The 24,280-nt window shown below is 38.3% G+C and overlaps 1 protein-coding gene and 1 long non-coding RNA gene across 3 annotated transcripts in view; one reads left to right on the plus strand and one right to left on the minus strand.

Moving 5' to 3' along the window:
• Nucleotides 1-19,960, plus strand: part of arnt2 (aryl-hydrocarbon receptor nuclear translocator 2) — a 144,440-nt gene extending 124,480 nt beyond the window's left edge. For both annotated transcript variants that reach the window (XM_007579195.2, XM_007579193.2), the window contains 5 exons: nucleotides 1,852-2,003; nucleotides 2,647-2,719; nucleotides 17,684-17,807; nucleotides 18,187-18,289; nucleotides 18,392-19,960. In XM_007579195.2, coding sequence (XP_007579257.1) covers nucleotides 1,852-2,003; nucleotides 2,647-2,719; nucleotides 17,684-17,807; nucleotides 18,187-18,289; nucleotides 18,392-18,548 — 609 coding nt within the window. In that variant the 3' untranslated portion in view covers nucleotides 18,549-19,960. The remainder of the gene's footprint in view (nucleotides 1-1,851; nucleotides 2,004-2,646; nucleotides 2,720-17,683; nucleotides 17,808-18,186; nucleotides 18,290-18,391) is intronic.
• Nucleotides 8,827-10,830, minus strand: LOC107834055 (uncharacterized). The gene is made up of 2 exons (XR_001659839.1): nucleotides 9,644-10,830; nucleotides 8,827-9,322 (listed from the first exon to the last, which is right to left on the minus strand). It is a non-coding gene; the product is annotated as an uncharacterized LOC107834055 (long non-coding RNA).
• Nucleotides 19,961-24,280: the final 4,320 nt, after the last annotated feature.

A 24,280-nucleotide genomic window follows, 5' to 3' on the forward strand; every position in this document is an offset into this window, starting at 1 on the left:
TTTAAAATTTGCCATAGTTTCAACAGGTTGGCCATGGAGTGAAACTGGAACCACTTTCAGGTATTGTTTAGGTCATTTAATTAGCTCTGCTTCCTTAAGAAAATTAAAAGGTATGGTGTTTTGTGAGGGACTTTATCTTTTGAGGTTCCAGTAATGCCAGAATTAATAATAAATAATAAAGACTTTGGTATTCTGATTTAGTAATGTATTTATATTAGTTGTGCTACCACCCCCACTCCACTAGAGGCAGTAGCAGGCCCGAAAAGATGCGAAAAAGCAGCAGATTTAGAAGTACACCGAAAGCAACAGAAATTGTTAAAAACTGTGAGCTGCACTTAAGTAAATAAAAGAGAGAAGTTCAAATACATGCTGAGAGAGAAACTCCTTCCTAAAGATAAAGTTAAATCACAGATTTAAAAAGAAAATTAAAACGGGAGACCGCGGATAATATAGGAAATAGCGCCCCCTTCACTTCCGGAGTGCAATGATCCCATTTCCAAATAAGGTAAGAGGCTGACAGTGGTCCGTCCCTGCCCCTTTCTGTTTGCTGCAGCAAGGCACTTCTCTCACAAGTTGAAAGATTTCTTCTTCACCAACACACTGCACGCCTGTCCATGCGCTGCTGCCTCTCACTGGTGGAGATGGTGCATTACACTACTTAAAACAGCCTTAAATAATGTTTCACATGCAAAGTTCATAAGTGCTTTGTAGACATCTTGTTGTAAAACTTTAGGATCAATTAAATTAAGAAATTTAAGACTAAGCAAAATGGCAGAGCAATAAAATATTACCACATAAAGCTACATAATTTTTAAAGTTTAATCGGTAATACTTTTATAACAAATTTACGTCAGATCATGATTTCTTGGTTAATGTCAAGTTGTCAGAATGAATTAATTTTTGTTTAGGTTAATGTTAAGTTGTCATAACGAAGACAATTTTGTCTAGGTTAATGACAAGTTGTCATAACGAACACATTTTTGTCTAGAGTAATGTCAAGTTGTCATAACGAAGACTTTTTGAATAATGTCAACTTTATATTAAGAGTGTCATGATTTACCGATACTGACTGATTTACAACAGTCATAGAGTGTGATGAAGACTTCCTCATGTTCATGACAGGTGTTATGTCATGTTTATGACGGTGTTATGACAGTCTTATTCACACCCCGTCAAATAAAGTGTTACCCAGCACTCTTGTGTCAGATACAGTAATATAAATCAATGTTAGGGAGTAATTAAAATTTATTAAGATGTGTGTTAACTGAATGAGGAAGTCAGAGGTGACCGAAAAATATGTGAGGATAGTAAAGGATGTGTACAATGATAGTAGGGCTGAAACAATTGAGATTAAAGGTAAGGAATTTATTACTGAAATAATTGTCCATTAATTTAGTATTCAAATAATTAACTGGAGTATGCGGACTCAAAAAAGGCATTTTTCTGAAAGAACATATTCAGAGCAGTTATTAAGCCAAAACTTTAAAATATTGCATTTAACATTTGCCTCTTTGTAAATATGTTCTACCTAAAACGTCTCAAGTGGCAGTTTTAGGTTCACTGGGTTCAAATTATGCAAAGAAAACTTACATTAAGCACCTTTTGCTATCTAATTATTAATATGTTAATAGAAAAAAATAATGGTCAGATCAGTGTGTATTTTTACCATTAGTAAAATGAAAATAAATAAATAAATAAAATAAAAAATAATGTGAGATGTTCTTATTCCTAGTGTGTGATGGTAGAAAATGGCAAGAGTCATCAAAAGACTGAGATCAAAGACTGTGTCAAATGATATGTTTCTTTAGTCAGTAAATTAAACAAATCTTAAGTGTGTTTGCTCCTCTGCAGGTAGTGAAACTGAAGGGACAGGTGCTGTCTGTCATGTATCGTTTCCGATTGAAAAACAGAGAGTGGATGCTGATCCGAACCAGTAGTTTCACCTTCCAGAACCCATACTCTGACGAGATAGAGTACATAATCTGCACCAATACCAACGTCAAGTAAGTTATTTTACATTCTGTTTATTACTTTCATTTAAACTCTACTAAAAGTCTGAATCTCTTAATTCTGAAATCACTAAACAAGAACTTTATCGAAGAAAAATCAAATCTCTCATTAGGATTGGTGGCAGGTTGGGCAAGCTCCTCTTTCCGAACCCTCTGTCCCAGAGCCAAATGTTTCATTTTGTGAAGCTGATACTAAAATAGATACTAAAATAGTGACAAAAAGAAAAGGCCTTCTCCAGGTTGGACTATGACATAATTTTTTCAGATACAATAATATGTATTTGTGTATTATGTGAAAATGTTCACTCCCTGCTCTTAAAGATGTTTCACTGGTTTTAACAAAGTCTTCTGTTATATAAAGTGCCTAGAAAATTAGTCATGGGTGTCTAGCTGCTCTCTACTCGTGCAGTTGGGATGAGCAATAGTTTATTTCCTGAAGAGATTCAGTCTTGGTGTCTCTCATCTGAATCATGCATGAAGAAGTTACGTGTTAGTTTATTGAGGTATGACCTGTAACACATTACAGCAACACATACAACATTAAACCAACGGTTTATAAGCATTGTTTCAAGTATGAACTCTCGCAGATGTTTGGGATGTTGTATGAGAAGCTGACTGTGTCTCTTGGCTTTTTCAGGCAACTGCAACAGCAGCAGGCAGAGTTAGAGGTTCATCAGAGAGATGGAATCACAGCTTATGATCTATCGCAGGTAATCCCCTTTTTAAAAATTGTTCCATAACTTGAGTATAAATGCAGTGTTGCCCATTTCCTAGACATCTACATGAATAGGTGCTTTAAACTAATTCAGAAGTGACATAGTAAATGTTATACATTTGTCCTAAAAATGGGGACAGTACCTTCAGTATTCACTGTTAATTTTTCACTTTAGGTATAAATGCTGCTATATGATCTGACAAAATGGAAAAATGATCTGGCAATAAATTCACCTAATTTAGACTTAATATATGCAGGCACAATACAGCAGCTGTTCAGTCAATAGGACAACTGAAAAACCTGCAATCCGTAAAACCTGCAATCAGTAAAACAATATTTAACAGTAAGTTTCTCAACATTTTAAATTATACATGAGTCGAAATTTTCATAACACTGCCTATCTAAAATAATGTCGACAAAAAAGAAATATTCATTCAAAGTCAAATGCAGGTTGCATCAAAAATAAACAATCCCAAGTTACTAAATCAAAACTTCCTGAGAGCATGGCTAGCTGATAAATGCATTTCTGATTGGTTGTTTCTGACTGAGCGGAGTAATTCTGCAAAACACAGGGAGGAGGCGTCGATTATTTTTTCCGAGATTATCTATCTTACATAGCAAACGTTTTAATACATATGTAAAATCTTTTTTTTTGTTTAAGTTACCTGCTGCAGCTTTAAGCAGACGTTCAGTGTGAGAGTTCACTGCGGGTGGAGCAGAAGCGAAGCTCCGTTTGTGAAATATCACGACCAGTAGCGCTCAGCGGTGGTCCAACAGCAGGAGCAGAACCAGTATCTTACACTGCCAGCTCGTTGACTTAAAGTATCGGGTTATTTTGTTAAACTTTCAGACCACTATGGTCTTCCGGGTGAGTGTTGGTAGTTGTGCGCTGCTTTACCTGCTATTTGATCGCTCCAGACCACTGCAGTGAGCCTCGATGTAGCCAAACTCTGTCAAGTGTTTGTTTTTTAAATGTCTTTTTAGATTCCTTGCGTTGATGTATTTTGACATGCTTCACCCCCGAGGTATTTCTTCGGCGGAACACGTAAACTTCCCCATTTACTCTCAGAGCGTTATAGTTCCTCACCACATCGCTTAGGATTTGTTGCTGCGCACTTGCACAGTGTGAAGGAAAGAGGAGGTCAGCTGCACATGCAGACATCCACATCTTTCTGTATAAATTGCTGGCTGGTTTTAATGTCCTGCACTTCTTGTATCAGCTCGTCCAGTCTGGTGTTTGTAGTGTCCATAATAACTTTAACAAAGCCTTTGAAATGGTCCTGTTTTTGTTGAAGCAACTCCGTGTACATTTCCTTCTACTGGGTCATTAACTCTTTAACTTGCGTGAGCGATACAAACTGTTCATCCGGTCTAATCTCGTTGTTGGATCCTTTTGGAGGCATTATTTCATTCGTTTTATTACTGAAAGTTTTCCTCAAAGTGATAATGAAAGTAGAATACTTTTTTTGGCTGAAATGTGATAGTAGGGTTCTTGCTGAGTTGACTCCCAACTTGTAATTTGACCCAAAATGGCCACCTAACTGTGCATTTTAGGGGGTACTTCCAAGAGACTTTTTTTCTTGACTTGGGGGATTCTACCTAGGTACCGAGTTTCAGATATCTACGACCTACGGTTTCTCCTATCTCATGTTAGGGGGCGCTGTAGAGCAAACGCCGGAGAACTTCCAGGAACACCATCATGGCTGCAGCTTAAAAGGCGAGCTCCTCGACCCAGATCTTTGTAAGCCCGATTAATTTGATAATTTTTCAACGAAAAGTCCGAAAGATAATATTTAAAAAGGGGCATTTACTATGACTAGTGGGAAATACGGCAGAAAGTCTCAAAAACCCGAGTTCGACGACAGAGGTCGACGGTAACGAAACGTTAGCTTTGAAGCTAGCTGACTCAGTTAAAGAAACAACAGAGGACCCAGAGCTGAACGTAAAGACTCAAACCGCAGAGGTCTGTTCCGACTTTAACATGGCAAATTTGGAAACAATTCTCCAGGAACTGCGAGACTTCCGTAAAGAAAACTCTGACGCTCCAAAAGGAATTAAGGAGAGGATTAAAATAGCCAAAAGCCGTATTGATGAAGCAGAGAACCGGATAGAAGAAGCGGAGGAGCGTTTGCAGCACATTGAGGAAGCTACAATGGAGCTCCTGGAGCTACAGAAACAGTTCGAAACACGGCTTGTGGATCAAGAGGGACGTTCAAGGAGGGAGAATGTACAGATTCTTGAATGTACTCAAGGAGGGAGCAGAGGACGGCGCCGGTTCGATGACGAGAAACTTCTGAGAGAGAAACTGGAGCTGCCGCCGTCTTTTCCCTTCCAGATAGAGAGAGCCCATCGGGCTCTGCCGCGTCCCTCCCCGGAATCACCACCGAGATCGATAGTGGTAAAGTTTATGAGCTTCAGGGTGAAAGAGGAGATTTTAAAGAAGGCATGGCAGAAGAAAGGATTCATGAACAAGGGGAAGAAAGTTTTTCTGGACCATGACTATGCCCCGGAAGTGCTGAAGAAACAAAAGGAATACACAGAGGCGAAAAGAGTCCTGCGGGAGAAGAAAATACGGTTCCAGACGCCATTCCCGGCGAGACTGCGTGTTTTCAACGAGGGAGAGACATGGATCTACAACACGGTTGAGGAGGCGACCAAAGACATGGCGGAACGAGGGCTGCAGGTGGCGGAGACCAGACCGGCGGTGACCAGCTTGGAGAAGATCAGACGCCTAACTTGGAAGACCATCGGGGCCAAGAAAGGAGGACAGACACAGAGAGAGATAATCGAAAGATACAAACAACGGTTCCAATGTTTTAGGAGAAGTCAGGATGAGATTTAAGAACCACTGCCCTTTAAAATGAGGTATTTAAGATCTTTAGTTTGTTTTTTGGATGGGTCTATTCAAGTCTGAAGGGAAAAACCGGGGCTTAAGGAATGATGACTCAGGTCAAGCTAACAGAATTATTTTTTTTTATTTTACTAATTATTTCCTGAGGGAGTTTTTTTTTTCATTAGGGTTGGGGTATCCCCCCCTTTTTTTGTGGGGGGGACATTGGAGCGGTGGTGCAAACATGAATGAAGCTAACTTCAACAAGAAGGGCCCACTCCCTCTGGCAGGGAGAGGACATGCCTTTGGGCAGATTTTCCATCATGGCTTACAAAGGGTCAAAGTGCAGACCCTACTCTTGGAAGTTCTTTGGTTAGTCACTTATTCATCAGTGAACGTTCTAAAACTGTTCAGTTGTATGTTCATTATTACTTTGTTTATCTGTAGCCTAAGGGTCCAAAGGTGTAGAGAAGGTGGAAAATAAGGAGTCACAAGGAGTAAATGACAATACAGAAAAAGGTATTAAAGTTGGCCTCTTTTAATGTGAACAGGATGCTCAACCCAGTTAAAAGGTCTAAAGTATTAGGAAAATTGAGAAGGGAGGGAGTGGCACTGCCGCAGGAGACGCACCTGACAGAGAAGGAACATGAGAAACTAAAGAGAAATAGTTTTAGTCAAGTATTTTACTCATTTTATAGATTCAGGGCGTAGGAGAGGAGTCACAATATAGATCAGGAAGATCTATATTTGAAAAACTTTCAGAAACAATAGACAAAGAAGGGAGATACGTGCTGATTAAGGGGAGATTAGAAGGAGAACTGGTCACTATCCTGAACATGTATGCCCCCCCCCCAGGGGGGGCATACATGTTTATAGAAAGATGTTTGATTTAATGACAGCTGAGGGAGAAGGCATTCTGATATGTGGAGGAGATTTAAACCTCAGATTGAACCCACAACTTGATTGTTCGGATGGCGGGAAGCAAAAATCTATAATTAGCAAAAAATTTAAAGAAAATGGCAGTGCTGGGAATAATGGATGTCTGGAGGGAGCTAAATCCATCAGGCAGAAACTACACATATTTTTCACCGCCTCACTCAGTTTATTCAAGAATCGACCTTACTATAATGTGTATAATAAATCCTTATTATACACATTATAGAGTGGAAAATTGTGAGTAAGGGATGTATCAGATCATAGTCCAGTATATATCACCCTGGGATTGTCAAAGGAAACAAAAACAACAATGTGGAGACTAAATGCAGGCTTATTACAGGGGAATATGAAGAAAGAACTTGCGAAAGAAATTGATATATATGTAAAGGAAAATAATAATGGGGCGGTATCCGCAGCTACGCTGTGGGATCCATGGAAAGCAGTAATTCGAGGGAAGCTAATTGCCAAATTAGCTTCCCTCGAAGCTAAGAAAAAACAGGGTAAACTTAGACAGTTACAATTGGAATTAAAATAATTAGAAAAGCAACACAAAAATTTCTCTCTGGATGAAAAAAACCCTCAAGAAATTAAAAGAATACAAAGAGAGATGAACTGCATTTTGAAAGATGAGATTAAAAAAAACCTTCTGTACACAAAACAAAGGTATTATGAAGGAGGAGGTAAATCAGCTAAATTGCTAACTTAGAATGAAAAAGCAAGTGGTAAATAATGTTTTCAAAATCAGGGACTCCTCTAATTTGATCATTTAAATCAAATGATCATAATTTGATGATCATTTGATGATCATAATAATAATGATGTATTATTGGAATTAAAATAATTCCAATAATACAGTTGGAATTATTTTAATTCCAATTGTAACTGTCTAAGTTTACCCTGTTTTTTCTTAGCTGTTTTTTGATCAAATGATCCTCTAATTTGATCATTTGATCAAATTAGAGGAGTCCCTGATTTTGAAAACATTAAGACAGAAGAGATTCAAAATTGTTTTGAAAACTGTTATAAAATATTATATTCTCAAGTAGAAATTAATAATGATAATCAAATACATGCATTATTGGAATCTTTGAATTTACCAAGAATAACAGAAGATCAAAATCGTATATTAACAAAGGAGATTACAGGAGAAGAAATAGACTCAGAAATTTCAAGATTGAAAACCAACAATGCTCCGGGGACATCTGACACCCGGAGCATTGTTGGTTTTGTTGGTTTTTAATCTGATTACCATGGTTTTCAGATCTGAAATTTATAAATTGCTAAGAAAACCATTGATCCCCTATGTTATGTTCAAATATGTTCACTTGGGTATTAAAAGAAGGATAGACACCAAGGTCCTGGAGGGAAGCTTTCATTGCGGTTATTCCAAAGGAAGGAAAAGATCAATTAGATTGTGCCAACTATAGACCAGTTAACGTCCTAAATTTAGACTATAGACTATTTACAGCAGTCATGGCTAGACGGCTAGACGTAATTCTGCCGGACATAATTGATTTCGACCAAACAGGATTTATAAAGAAAAGACAGATTAGGCACACATTGCTGGTAATGCAAAAGATTATTAAAACAAGAACAGAAGCGGTAATATTGGGATTGGACGCAGAAAAAGCTTTTGAGTCAGGTGGAACTTCCTATATAAGGTGGTAGAACAATTCGGTTTTAACAAAACATTTATCAAAACTATTCCATCATTATATTGCCAACCCACAGCTAGGATCAAAATTAATGGGAGCCTTTCAGATACATTTAGATTACATCGAGGATGCCGCCAAGGCTGCTCCATTAGCCCACTGTTATTTGCGATATATTTAGAACCTTTAAGCCAATGGATAAAACAAAACGGAAATATAAAGGGTATACGTATGGAAGGAGGGGAACAAAAGATAGCATTATTTGCAGATGATGTTTTGATTTACCTAACTCAACCAGGCAAGTCACTTTCAGCACTAATCAATATAAATGGATGAATTTGGGCTGATGTCAGGCTACAAATTAAACACGAAGAAGACCCAAGTTCTCTCTTTCAACTATTCACCAGATCTATTCATTAAAAATACATTTAGTTGGGATTGGCAGTCAAAATCTCTGAAATACCTCGGAGTGTTTCTGTCCCATGACTTATCTGAACTAAAATCTTTAAACTTTAGCCCCTTGGGGAGGAAAATACAGTCAGATATGGGAAGGTGGAGTTTAATCCCCTTTACAAGCTTAGCGTCAAGAGTAGAAATTATTAAAATAAATGTGTTACCAAGGTTACTGTATTTATTTACATCTCTCCCAGTTGAGGTGACAGATAAAGATTTTGCAGAATGGGATAAAATCATATCGAGATTCATTTGGCAAGGAAGAAAACTACGGGTCAGATTCAGAACTTTGCAGGTATCAAAGGATAAAGGGGGGTTAGCCTTACCCTGTCTGAAGAGCTACTATTTTGCAGCACAGTTGAGTACTCTACTGAACATAAGCAATCCATTATACACTGCAAAATGGAAAGATATAGAATGTGCTATGTCACCCACAATACCTCTAAAAGCCATAATAAATGATAACAAATTGAGAAAACACCTTAGGGAGGAGTCGAATCTATGGCTAGGATTATCTCTTGACATATGGAATGAAATTATTTTAAGATATGGGTAGACAGAGCAGAGTAGACTACTAAGGTAGATAACGCATGACTCAGATTTTAAACCTAATGTAACAGACAAAACATTTAGTAAATGGGAAAAGGGTCCAAAGATATTCTGGGAGATGGTTAAGAAAAATACTATACAAAGCTTTGAAGAAATAAAGAATAAATATGAATTAACCCTTTTACGCCAAAGTTTCAAGCGTCTGCCTAAATAAATCTTCCCTATTTTAATTGTAAGTAGTTCTTTAAATGTCCTGTGAGATGATATCGATAACAACTGGAACTTTCAATATCCAGCAAGTTATTTTTGCAATATACCGTCTATCTCTGCAGCTGCGGCTGTGAAGTTACCATATTAACCCCATATTTGCTGGAAATTGCAACATCTCCCCTTTCAGAAACCGTTGGAATTTTTCAGATAGCGCTATGTGTGGCGGAATTACGGTACTGCAAATTTAGATGTGTCGCTGCCGACACGTTCCGGTCTAGAAGGGTTAAACAACAAGGATCTCTACAGGTACTTACATTTGAGGCACTATACAGAGGAACTACTAAGAAGGATAAATTTAAATGAGTTTGAATCTGGTATAATTAAGATGTTTATTTCAGCAAATGAATCAAACTTGGGGAAGAAAATAATTCCAAAACTGTATACAGGATTGGAAAATTTGAAGAAAAGTAATACAACATACATAAAAGTAAGATGGGAAAAAGATGCCAATTGTGGGCTTTCGCAGGAGAACTGGGAGGAGATATGTGGGCAACAGTGGAAAACATCTTGTTCCCTTTCGTGGAGAGTTTGGCTGGAAGAATATTGTAAGATATTTCAGTACGCCAGCACAAAGAAAACACCAAGATACAAAATGCTGGAGGCAGTGCGGAAAAGACAGAGCGGGTCACTTCCATGTATTGTGGAATTGTGCCTTCATGGTACCCTATTGGCAGGACGTAAAGACTGGTATGGATAAGGTACTGGGGGTGAATATTCCACTTACATTTCATGTTCTGTACATGGGAAGAGGGTCGGAAAGGTTCACAAGGTGATAGATATATGTATGGGATTATGTTGGTAGCAAGCAAAAAAGCCATTACTAGGAAATGGCTGAAGGCAGAAGCTCCTAAAAGGGAAGATTGGGTTGACGTAATGCAATATAATATTTATATTATGGAAAGGCTGACTTTCTGGAAAATTTAAGAATTATAGGAAAAATTGGCAGGGATTTATTTCACCATGGAGATCAGACTTTATTGATTAATAGTGTGGTTACAGGAACCCTTATAGAGCTACAGACTGTAAATAGTTTGCTTACAGTTCGCCTTCGATGAGAAGAGAGTTAAAATTGTGATGACTCGGAAGAGAAGAACAGAGAAAAAGAAAAAAAAATTTTGGATGATCTTTTTGTTGACTTTTTTTCTTTCCTTTCTTTTTCTTTTGTTAATCAACAAGTGAATTGATAGATTGGATATTATCTAGACTAGCAAAGTTACTGTCTAAGGCAGGTACAGATTGTATGTGCAGCTTTTCTTGAATGATATGTATGGAACATTTGGAAAAAGAAAATAGTCTGTATGTACACTTGTATGGAAAAACTGTCAATAAAAATGTGCAAAAAAAAAAAGCCTCTAAAAGCCAATTCATTTGACGGTAGCGGAGTCAGAATAATAATCAGCACTATGATTACAATAGGCCTTCACAGCACTTAGCTGCTCGGACCTAATTATCTTATCACTATTGTTATAAGATAGTGATATCTTATATCACTATAAGATATAAGATATCTTATAGTGATATCTTATATCACTATAAGATATAGTGATATCTTATAGTGATATAAGATATCACTTATATCACTATAAGATATAATCGGGCATGATGTGCCCGAAGCACATCATGATGTGCTTCGGGCACATCATGATGATTTTTGTCTATTTTTGCCTTTGTTTTCTTATAGACTTTAGTAGAATGACCTTTTGTTAATATATTTTGGAGTTTGGATAATTTCTTATTTTTGGTCATTTGATTACGTTAATTTGTGGCGCTGTTAGTCCGCCTATAAATAGGCTGGGTTTCGGCATGTTGGATCTCCGCCCTTCCACTCGCTTCCGCTCGCTCCACCACCACCGGGGACGCGTCTTGACGCGGTGCGCGCACGTCCAGTCGCTGTGGGCCGCAGCTGACGTTTCCAGCCTTGCCATGCGGTATTTCTGTTGGCTTTGTTTGTTTGCTTTTTCGTTGTGATTTTGGCCTGGTGGGATTGGTTGTCCTGGTTTCGATCTTTCTTTTGTATTAGGTTCTTTTTTGCTTTAGTCCAGTACTAGAAGGGGCTTCGACGGCCCTGTATAGGGTTGGCCCCATGCTGTACCATTTTGTTCTGTTTGATCGGCTCACCAGGTCCAACTTTCTATTAATACTTTAGGGGTTTTGTTTTTCTTTTTTTGGGACACGGGAAACTGAGGGCATTTAACTCTCTTTTTCTTCACAGAAAATCCGAAGCAGCTGAACAAAATAAAAACTAAAGTTCAAGAGAGTTTAAGAATAAAATATTTTGTTGAACTTTCATTCTTGTCTCGTGTCCTCAAATATGTTGTGCCCTTGGTGGACGTAACAACTATATATTATTTTTCTCTGCCTCACCTGCCTCCCTTGACCACAAGTCTCTGGTGTCCAAGCCTGTCAATTGAAAGTCTAGTGCAGCATTTCTCAACGGGGGCGGTACCGCCTCCCTTGGGGCGTTCAGAGGATGGCAGGGGGCGCTGGTGGAATTTTTTACAAAAGTGGGGTGATGGGATTCCTCTGGGGGCGTTTGCTCAAAGGTAAACTTTACACCTTAAATGCACAACAAGACACGTTTAGACTTTGAGCAACTTGCTAAAACTGTATTGTGTAACATGCCTGGCTACAATTGTATCGATGGCAGCTCTTCTTTTCTTAAGTTAGCTTATTGGCGCAGCTCCGTTCTCCTGCTACTGTTAGCTTCACCGCATCAGGTCAGCGTTACACCTGCTGATGACGTTTCTGTGATTCACTTGTCTGATGTCTGATTTTCAAATATTTTGTTTTATTGAGGATTTTTGTACATATGTTTTGGCAGTGCTGTAGTCGTGTCAAAGCAGCAACTTTAAAAAGAGTTTTATTGTCTGTCTGGATGCTTCCAAGGAAGGACAACAGAATATCACGCTTATAAACATGTGACTAAAATCACGATACCCTCACTGTGTATCCCTCTGAAAAATTAACTAAGTTAAATAAAGAAATCCCTCCATGGTTGATACCACGATAGACAGCATTCATTTTATACAGTTAACATCGGTGTTGTAAGTGATCCGGTATGAAACGGTTGTACCACAGCACTTTTGAATTTTAATCATCAGAATACCAGGATTTTTCCCGTTTTAAAAGGTTTGCATCAGCCTGCTTTTTTCCATTGATACACTTCCCGGCAGCTCCATACCGTAGGAGGTAAAAAAAACAAACTCTGAAACAAGAGAACCGTGACATATAACGGAGCAACAAACTAGATGTGAATCAGGATCAGCGAATCCGGCCCTGAACAGTGAAAAATCAAGAGCTTATAGTGACAGTCAGATCAAGTGAAAATCATGATTATTAGGCAGTGCAGCAGGTGAATGACATGAGTGAAGATTACTGGTGATGAGCATCAATACAAACGATAAAATAAAACTAACAGGAAAGAAACTAAAGAAGACATGACAATAAACCAAGAGAGGATGATATTAATCAAAGAAAACTAAATGGAAATGAATGACGAACAAAATGCAAAAATTAACTAAGAAACTAAAGTAAATACAGAGGAATAAACTGGTATGGCAAGACCTTTCGAGCAATAATTAATACAGAGGACTTGTATGGCAAGAACAATCAGACACTGTTTTCAGATAAAAGGTAAGATGTTGTTGGGTTTGTTGAGACAACATCTAGTACTAAGAAGAAATATATTTTACAGACAATAGCAGTAACAGGGAACTTATCACTTATTTATGTTTTTAATTAGATTTTATTTTATAAATTTCTTCAGTATTATTTTTCATGTCAGTGTTAATGTCGTGGTGGTGTTAAGTGACTCCATGACACTTTCAGTTTGACTCATTAGGATTTGATTTGATTGATTAAGAACCAGCTTTATGTGTAATTCCTGTCCAGAAAAAAAAAACTATTAACCTATAAATCAATTGACAGGTCTGTATAAAGATATAATCCATGTTTCTGTCCCATATTTATATGGCGTTAAAAGGATCTGGAGCTTTTGGTTTTTCCACTGAAAGCTCTGGTTTGCACAGTTATGCTATGTGGGTGAAATTTTATGGATGGTACTCTGATGTCCCATTCTCCTGAAGGCAGCACAGAGCTGCTACATCAGAAACTCACAGAAACATTGAAGAGAAAAAGAGTTATGATTGATATAGTTGCAGTTCTATCCATGTTTTAATGATGCTCAGAGCTCAGTTTTTTGCAAATAGATCAGAGTTTAAACTGGCATTGTTGTACATTGTTAGGAAAATAAAATTAAAATATGCTAGTTTTTAAACTTAACCATATGTGCAATATTATATAAAATCATCAGCATTTTAAAATAAGAACATTGGGTTCCAAATTGCCTATACGTTACTTTAGGTTTAATGCAGGAATCTGTTTTTTTTATGAATCGCTCAGAAAAGGAAACAGATGCTAGGCAGTTCAGATAAAAACAGGATGGAAAAGACAAGTTCTGTCTGTTCACAAGTCAAATTCTTTGGTGATTTTCTAGGGGTAAGGAAGACACTTAAAACCTGTAGAAAAACAAAACAAGGTCTAGGTGAAAAATAAATATCTTTCTGACAACTAGGGTCTTTATTCAAATGTTTAGAAAGTGAGGAACAGGAGAGATTCCAGATGTAACCGACATGAGAAAATCCTGTTTGCTTTCTCTGACTTTTACTCATTCTGGACCTTTGCTCTTTCTCTCTCTTCATCTTTGGTTTTGAATAGGTCTCAAAGAAGGTGACAAAATCATTTAGACCATCCCATCTAGGTAATTTGAAACTGCTTAGAGGTTTAGAAGGAGAGGACACACCTTCAATGAATATATTAAAATTAGGAATGCACCTCTTAATAAAAACCTCCAGTTCACAGAAGCAAATCGAATTGCTTTGTTTGCGGACGCACAAGCAATTCCCAAAGCCGCCTTTGCTTTTTCTCTTATTTTTGTATTTTGTTCATTTTTCTACTTTTCACAGGTAATTAATGTCTGTTTTATGGTTTGGACTTCTTGATGGTTTGGGTGTGATGCTGATCTGTTTTTCTATGTATTTAATTGTCTGAATAAAACCCTAGATATGTCTGAAGTTGAATGGCGACTGGTTTTTCTCTGTGTGGTTTACACTTTGTACATGAGGAACCCTGAATTTGGGACACTAGAGGAACATTTTATTCCTCTAATTTAACATCTTTTATCTGGTCATTTTGTGCAAGATTTAACAACTAACATTAGAAGATGGCACAGAAGAAGAATTTTTCCCCACTCTGTCTGCTGTTAGGCCTACTGATGTTAAGTTGAATGTCCATTGCATTTTTCATAGATTCTGTAAAAAAAATGTTTTTATTCCCATGGCTTTTTTGTTCTCTGGAAAATTATTTTTGATGATAAATGCAGAAACAACCATAAAAGAACATTAACAATAGTGATAGTAATATTACTAATAAAATAATATTCAGTGCAAAGTAGCCTGCAAATTCTTTGATGGGGGCAGTGAGGGACCTGGATCATGGATAGGGGAACACTATCCACTATCCAACCCAAAAAAAATGTTGAGAAACACTGGTCTAGTGGAAGGGCAAAATGTGGCAGGAGAAGATGCACCAAAGAGATGACTGTATTCCAGCCAAGAAGATTCAAGAATCTGGCAGAGATCCAGAAAGAGCGGAATGAGGCGGGATCATAGCTTCAAAAACCACCACAGTCAAACACATCCAGGAAATGGGCTACAACTGTCGGGTTCTTCGTGAGCCAATGGAGGACATTGGCTCATGGAGGACAACTGGGCCAAGGAGAAGAAAAAAAGTGCTGGATCATAGGCCAGTGTTCTAAGGTCCTCTTTTCCAGTGAAAGTAATGTTTGCCTTTCATTCGGTGATGAAGAGCCAAAGGACTTGGAGGAGGACAAGTGAGGAACTGAACTCAAACTGCTTGAGGTCCAGTATGAAATATCCACAGTCAGTGATGATTTTGGGTTTATCAACACATTGTGTTGATAAACTGCTTTCTTAAACCCAAGTTCACCGCAACAGTCTATCAAAATGTTTTAGAGGACTTCGTGATTCCTTCTGCTGAGGACCTGTATGGCAATGCAGATTTCATCTTCCAGCAGAACTTGCTTCTGGCGGCATGTTCATCAGGTTTGATGCATCAGGTTTGATGCTTGGGCATCAAACCTGGTTTGATGCCCAAGCCCATGTTTGACTGGCCAGCCAACTTGCCGGACCTAAATTCCATTGAGGGTTTACCCAAGAGGAAAGTAAGGGGCACCAGTCCCAACGACAAAGAAGAGCTGACAGTGATAAAGGCAAAGGGATTCCCAACCAAGTATTGAAGACATATCATTTTTAAAAGATATGTTTAAAAACAATATTTTAATTTTAATGTCTTTCTTTTTTTCTTTTTTTTTTTTTGCAAAAACTGAGAAATTTAGGCTGGTTTCTTCAGAGTATTCTAATATTTTGAAGTTCTGTTTTCGTGGGTTTTATGAGCTGGAAGCCCAAATTATGTAACGGTAAACAAATACTTGAAATCATTTAAACTGTGGGCCCTGAATTTATAACTTATGACAGTTAGAAATTTTAAGGATTTAATCAGGTGATGTGACATTATTTGACAACATTTATGAAAATAATCACATAACCTGTGATTGTGTATTTTCACAGATTTTTTAGGATAATCCTGCTGTTGCACATGTGTAGTTGGTTCTGTAGTGTAGTGTGTTATTTTGTCAAAGAATAGATTTTAACTTCTGCTGTTGGTTCTTAAACACCGAACGGTCTTGAACTGAAGTTCAGCATTCTGTGAAAACACCTCAGGTTTGACCCACATATTTTAATGTTGTCCAACAAAAAACTTACCACAAAATTTGCAGTTTGTGATAGAACCATGTAATGAAGGTCTTCATTACTTGGCTGGAAAACACTTAAAATGTGTGTTGAATGATAAAAGAAACGGATACAAACAGATTGAAGTATTTTATTGATTGTGTGTTTTTATGCAGTGGCATCTCAGCTGGAACTGGTGGTTTAAATTCAACAAACAAATGTATAATACAAGTATTGTGATTGTTTGAAATGCACTGAAATGTTTGAAGGCTTTGTGTGGGTGTGGCTTACCTCTGTCTCTTCCTCTGCAGTGTGTTTAGGCTAAAAGATTCCCCAGGGGCCTAAGCACCTTTTAAAGGTTCTGGAAGAAACCAAATCAAATGGAAGAGGGGGAGCAATAGAGCTATGCACTTTAGAAGTTTAACATTGGATTTATATTTATAGAAATGTGTTTTTAGAGGTGCTTTAATGGAATAGTATTTGCTAACATATATTATTCTGAAGATTTGGTTATTTTGTCAAGGTTTGTTTGTGTGCATGTATTTTGTTTTACCGTGTTTCTTGGTGGGTTTGTTAATTGGAGCAGCCAGGGACTATAAAAGCCTGCATGTTAGCCACATTGAGTGTTGTTGCTGCTGAGACCCTAGGCCATTGTAAGCAGGGCAGTCTGTGTGTTAAATGTTGGTGAATAAACACCTAGTGGGATTCCACCGTTTCTCTGCCTCAAGTCTCCTACTTCCTCCAGCCGCTAAGGGCCATTCTAACAAACCACAAACTGCGAATTGTCCTTTGACAATTTGCATTGGCATTTTTTAAATAATAAATAAGAAGATATATGATGATTCCTAAGAATTTTCTGATCATTGATGATCAGTTTCCTTGATAATAATATCCAGGCAAGAAAAGTTCTTCGTTAGACTGTTGGACCTTAATTAGCATGGACGGAAATACTGGGGCAGAAAGGTTCCGACCCCCCCAATCTTGGAAAAGTCTAGAATTGCCCCCCCTCCCAAAGAAATCATAACAGAAACCTTTGTTATAATACAAAGGTTTCTTCAATATGAAAAGACAAAAGAAACAAAGAACAAATTAAATCTGTCATTCATCTAAGAAAAAAGTAAGACTGAATTTTTAGCAATAATGACATGGGATTTCCTCTCTTGTTAATTGTACCCATAATGGGTGTGATTAAAAGTGCACCCACTGTTTAAACTGGAACCCCGTTCAAAAGACAATTTAATAATTGCTGTCACGAAATCCTAATGTCCTTTTCTGAAAGTAGTCGGCGTCTGCACTCCAGAAGAACACCTCCAACCTTGTTCTATAAATGTTCTCCATTTAGTGAATGGAGAAGAATATTTCAGACATGTAGTAGATGTCCTATATGCACATAACTACATGTAACCATGTATTTATGTTATTTTTAATAAAATTGACATAACATGTAACTGTTCCTTCAGGTGCCTGTGGCAGGAGTCAGCAGTGGAGTCCACGATACAGGGAAGACCATTGATAAGACAGAGACTCTCTTCTCCCAGGAGAGAGACCCACGCTTTGCTGAAATGTACACCAGCATATCTGGCTGTATGTCTGCAACACACACACACACACACACACACACACACACACGCACACACACACACACACACACACACACACACACGCAGTTGTGTTTTTTTCACTTGTGGGAACTTTACATTGACTTCCATTCATTTTCTACGCCTAACCCTTCCTCTAACCATAACCATTACATACCTAACACTTAACCCAAAAACAGTATTTACCTTCATGGGGATCAAGAAAATGTGCCCACAAGGAGAAGCACAAGGAGGACCCACAACCCCACATTTTAGACATGTATAGGTCCACACCAGGATATAAAAATGTTGTTCACACACATACACACACACTTACCATTTATATAGACTGCTGTGATATGTAACTGGGGCCTTTTTATCCAAAGCGGGAGACAAGAAGATGATGGTTCCCTCTTCTACGGCAGGAGGACAGCCTCTCTACACCCAGAGCTCTCCCTTCCAGCAGGGCCACTCTGCCAAAAGCTTCAGGTACGCTTCAGTTAATGGATATATTCTATTCTGGCAGTTTACATATGTAAAGTAAAAGCTTTGTATTTGACTTTTTGTCTGGTTTTGTGTTTTTGTTCACAGCTCTTCTGTGATCCATGTTCCTGGTGTAAATGACATCCAGTCCTCGGGGTCGTCCAATCAGAATCTAGCTCAGATTTCTAGACAACTTAATACAGGCCAGGTAGCTTGGTCAGGCAACCGACCCCCATTCGCTGGACAGGTAATGCACATGGAGTGAAAGCTGTGGACATTTGGGGGAAAAAAAAGAAAAAAACCACACAGCTCCGAACTTCCTCATGGCTGAGATGACTTTGCATCAGCTTTGTGATCGTTGTCAAGTTAACTAATAAAAATCTGCTGTAATGTTTTATACCATTACAACAGATCTGTTGTAATGTTTTATACCATTACAACAGATTTGGCCTCATCTGTGAAGTCAAAGCCTGGATCAAGTCAATGACTTTCTCCTTCAACTCATCTAAAGACAAAGTGTTTTGGATAGAATTTCAGTCCTCTGATCAATTTAATGATGCAAAAACATCCCAGAGAGCCACAGGCTAATCACTAACTTAGAAAATTATTCAACACAACTAAAAAACTGCAGCAAAAATCTTAAAAAGTACTGTGAGTTTACATATCTCCCACATATTATTAGGATTATCAGCATTTGTTCTACTGTCATGTGAAACTATTTAGACCTATGAAAGTCTATATGTTTTTCATTAATCATTGGTAAGATGAATGAACAATAAAAACTATCGCTGTAATAGCGCACAAATACATACCATGAATTTTTGGTAAAATGTCTTCTCCAGACAAAGCTGATCTTCATCAAATGCCCAGCATTAAACTGTATCCGTTTCAGGAAGAAATGCCCCTTTTCCACTGGCTCTAATGGTCCCGGCTCCACTCTATTAGGCTTGCTTTGTGAGTGTTTCCACCAGTATTTTTTGAGGCCGGTTCCTGCTTTTTAGGTCCCTGCTTTTTATGCCAGCTGGACTGGCCCAACTTGTGTGGGTGACGCAAGTTTCGCTCCTGTTCACTGACTGGTTGTGGGCGTGGTCAGACGTAGCAGTAAAGAGAGAAGAAAAACAAACGCCGCAAAATTTCAAACTCACTGCAACACAGGAGTGACGGAAGCTACAAACAAGCGGTGGAACAATGAGATGCTGGTTTTTCTTTGCATCGGACTTCAATATTCAGTGGCAACTTGATGAAGCTCATTTGGACGTTGACAAAAATGAGTCATTTTTGTCAACGTAGCAGAGAGAATGGGAAGCCTCGGTTAGCCACTTCGGAGCCCGACACAGCCCCACGGTACACCCTGACTCAGATGCATGCTACGCCGCTGCTGCACTCCAACCAGGTTTGTAGATATATCTGTCTGGTTTTTACTATATTTAAGGTGCGCTATTTATAACTTTGTCAGTATTGTACAGCATGTTGCCCTTCATTTGTTCTTTTAGGTTTTATCTTTGCATGAAGGTACATTCCATTGTTTGTCATTGTGCTGTTGTTGCTCTGGAGTTTTCCCCTGTTGTAAGATAATTATTATATGATTTTCTATTCTAAAGTGGCTAGATAAAAGTTCTTTAATTAAACGGTTATTGTACAAGACATAAAAATGAACAATAAACCTGAAGAAAACGAGAGCGGTATTTTATCCATGGCTGTATGTCTGCACAGGATTAAAACTTACAAGGTAAGGTATGGTAATTGTATTTATGTAGCACATTTTCAGCAATAACGCAATTAAAAGTGCTTTACATGAGTTAAAAGGAAATACAAACAAAATAACAAACCAAATAGAAAAGAAAACTAATCTAATCTAATGTTGTTCTAAAGTATGTAATTAGCAACTCCTGTTCAGGGTTGCTAATTCCATTTCTAAATAGTGAGTACTCTACAGTTTCTGATAAAACAAGCTAAAGAGTGACTGATCTAATTCCTTTTCTGGGTTAAAGTGAGTACTCCACAATTCTAAGTTTGTTCTAAATCCTTTTCTGGGTTAAAAGTAATACAAACTAAGCAGTGACTGTTCCTGTTCATGACAGTCTGAACAGCACAGGTTCAGATTGTTTTCGAATGTGACCCATATCCGATACGTATCCGATTCAAATGTGACCTAACGTCCAGGCCGCATTCATCTGAACTGAATGTCACTGATACTCAACAAATTCTGCGACCTGATATGCGCAAGTGGGAAGAAAAACAACTATGAAGGACTATAATGAGGATTGAGTTGTTATATGCTGTTCCGGTTGGACAACAACTTCAAATATGTAAGCTAAGCTCCACCGTTAGCCTCCATGTTTACTTCCGCAAACACTGAGCACTTCTTTTTATGACGGTTGGTGAAACACTGAGAACGCTGACACTATTGCGCCCTCTACTGCGCATGGGGGACACTTTCAGGTCGTTTGCCCGTTCAGACTGCAGAACACATACAGGTTTCATATGTGTGGCAGTGTGAACAGCCTGGCAAAAAAAAATCTGATTTGATAAGCAATTGGAATTGGGTCACTTCAGGCTGCAGTGTGAACGCACCCTAAATTTTGTCACACCCTCATCATGTTTTCATCATGCCAAAGCCTACAGTTCATGTATTGGAGAAATAATTAAATGTTGATGACATTTGAGGATATTTTTTAAATGTTTTTTGTGGAATCCTTTATGCAGCCCAGCCTCACCCAGACTCTGCCTCCAGTGGCCCCCGGGTAAATTGAGATTGAGACCCCTGATCTAAATAGTGCGTACTCCACAATTTCTGATATTACTAGTAAACTAAAATAATCCTTTTCTGGGTTAAATAGGGAGTACTCCACCTAAAACAAAAAAAAGAGGAAAGGACACATTAGGGCAAGTGGCAACATTCAGACAAAACAATGGGCAAAACAATGATACGAGTGAAGGCGGTGACGTCAAAGGGCCATGAAGAAACATTACTGAGCCCCTAGCAAAATCCGATAAAGGTGTTGTTTATCCAGGAATGTCCTTAGGAGCGTTCAGCTTCGCAACTCCATGGATACAGGAGGGGGTGAGGAGGGAAGAGCATTGTGTTTACATATCTTCAAGGAGATTAGAAATATGCAGCCCTCCCACGGCCACACGGGGAAAGCCAATTCAGAAACAGAATGTCTTAGGTCGGGAAGATTATAAATTTCAATCTTCCCTAAAGTCTCTCCGATACATCTAAGCTCCCAATCGTCCAAATTAGTTTGGTCATTCCATTGAACCGAAACTAGCAACTTCTCCAAAATCAATTCCAACTCGTTAGTGAGTTTTAGAGTCCTCGTCTCTGTCCATACCAACAGTCTGAGTGTTCGGCCAAGTCTGTCACAAATTGTTGATAAACCAGGAATCCACAAGCTCCAAACAGCAGAAATCCTGTTATCATGAATAAATCCAGGGTAAATCCCACCGGGTGTGTCCCTACAGGACAAGAGGGCTCTCATGTGCCCAGACTTCTCATCGTAAATTTGATCAATTACATTGAGAGATCGGTTGACCAGATCCATAATTTGTAGATTTGGATGATGTGCAAAGAAAGGGTCCAAAAATATAGAAAAAGACAGGACAAAAGCAGAGCAAGAAGGGCAGGGAGGGAGTAGAGGAAAAAAGCGTCCGCCTTCATCGAGAGCAAGAGAGAAAGGTCATTAAGTAATTACATTTTGTCTTTTAAATACACGACTATTCCAGTTATTTATAATTGTGTATGAATGGTAAAAAAAAATGTCTGTATAGGCCTGTCACGATTACAAATTTTGCGATAAATTGTTTGGAGACCATTTTAAACTTAATGGTAATGACATAATAATGCAAGCGATATCCCGCAAAAATAGATACACTTTATTTTCAAAAGAACACTGAACACTGGAACTGGTAAACTAAGTAAACAAAACAACCAAAAAGAGAAATAAAATTGACTCTGTTAGGCCTGTCGCGATAAACGATAAATCAATTAATTGCACGATAAATTAAACCTATCGACCTCATTTTAATTATCAGCTTTATCATCTCTTCCTGCCTTTTTTTCTTTCTATTGATGACACTGAATGAAAAAAGGCTAAACTCCGGTGCTCTCCCCTGACTCTCCCCTCCTCATTTCCTTAGTGTAATGTCCAGTGCACACGACACAAGTTGTCGGCCAATTGTCTGCCCATTTTCAAAACCTGAGAGACCACACATTAGCCGACAGAAATCCTAGGTATAACAGTTCGATCGGGTTCGATCGTGCCGTGTGGTGTCCAGCCACATGGGCACAACATAAGGGCTACAAGTCTAGTTAACTAATTTTAAAATCAGGCATTAATCAATGTCTACATGTGATTCATGTGGCTAGAGTCAGCATAAAGTCCTGACTGAATGGAAATCATTATAACCAGTGGTGGAGAAAGTACTCAAAACATGTGCTTCAGTAAAAGTACAAATACACAGACAAAAATGTACTCAAGTAAAAGTACCACATTAACATTTGTACTTAAGTAAAAAAGTACAGGCTTTTAAAAATACTTAAGTATTAAAAGTAAAAGTACTTGCTGAATGCATTAGTGGCTAATACAATATCATTAAGTTAACCGATCGTATTTAATTTTAACACATCAGCAATGTGCCATTTTAATGAACAGTGCCACAGATAAAGCATGTTTTTATTGTGTTTACTCTCTGTAACATGGTTTAGATTTAGACATGCAATTCTATGCATCATAATTTCAGGAATGGAAACATTTTGTCTCCTGTCCTAAAATAGCATGAACTTCACTTTTTTTTTTTACCACTATTAGCATTTATTTTTGAAAGTCCAACAGAAAGAGGGTGGGAGGGGGAGGACATGCAACCAAGGAGCCACGTAGCAGAGTTGTAGTCAAGACCACCTAACCCGAGACCAAATCAAGACCAAGACTGGCGCCCCGCGCTACATGATGCAATAAAATTAAGTGTACCTATCAAAATTGCTTCTCAAATTGATCTGAAAGATCCACATTCCCATAAAAACACCTAGATATTAAATACTTAAATCTGAAATAAATTTAACCAGTATCAATTCAAACTCTTCTTCATTCTGTTTTGCTTTCATCTCTGTGCTACAATCCGTAGAGGTCTCATGCCATCCTTAAAAAGATAACACCCTGGGTGGTTGCCCATTTTGCCCATGTCAGAAACCACAACTGTCTGCACTATTAAACATAGCAATTAAAGGTAAACAACGCTCAACTATGAACACTGTCCAAGGCACAATAAGCAAGAAGTAACCAAGCAGAAGGAGCACTGTGACTGTTCTCACCTTCCCTCCATGTTCTCACCCTCCCTCCATGTCTGCCACCATGACAGGTGATGAAAACAAAGAGCAATGAGCATGCTCTGCGTTCTTACGTTCTTGTTTTATTTAAATTAAATAAATAAATCTAAATATTTTTTAAGGAAATTTTAATGAAATAAAAATAATAATAGCTACTTCAGTGTACGCAGAGCATCACAAGAACAAAGAATGGCTCTCAGTGAGGCTTCAGTCCTATAGGACTTAGTACAGATCCGTCCAGAAGAATTGGATCGTTCGTAAATGTCATATCACTATATTGCAGACTTTGGTCACAGCGTTGTCCCATATATGCGACACCTCCGCACAATAATTCAGTGCATGAGTGACAACCTTTTTTCATCGCAGATGCAACATGTGTGTCTCAGTCAGTACAGCTAGCATCACGTCCACGGAGCTTACTTTTCTTTAAGCTTTCCTTCCAATTGACGCTAAAAGTTGGACAAAGTCCCAACTGTCTGTGAAAGCGAAGCGCTGCTGATTTTATATGTCGACATATCTTATGCAGCGCTATTATATTACTGATGATCAGACAGACATCTTCTCCCGCTCAGAGGAAACTACTGCGCATGTCTGGAGCTCCGCGTGCGAGTAAAGGGGGAGGCGATGGGTGACAACAGACACGCAAGTCACGTTATTGCTTGGATTTTATG

This window comes from Poecilia formosa, unplaced genomic scaffold (genome assembly GCF_000485575.1).
Source record: "Poecilia formosa unplaced genomic scaffold, Poecilia_formosa-5.1.2 Scaffold511, whole genome shotgun sequence".
NCBI lineage: Eukaryota > Metazoa > Chordata > Actinopteri > Cyprinodontiformes > Poeciliidae > Poecilia > Poecilia formosa.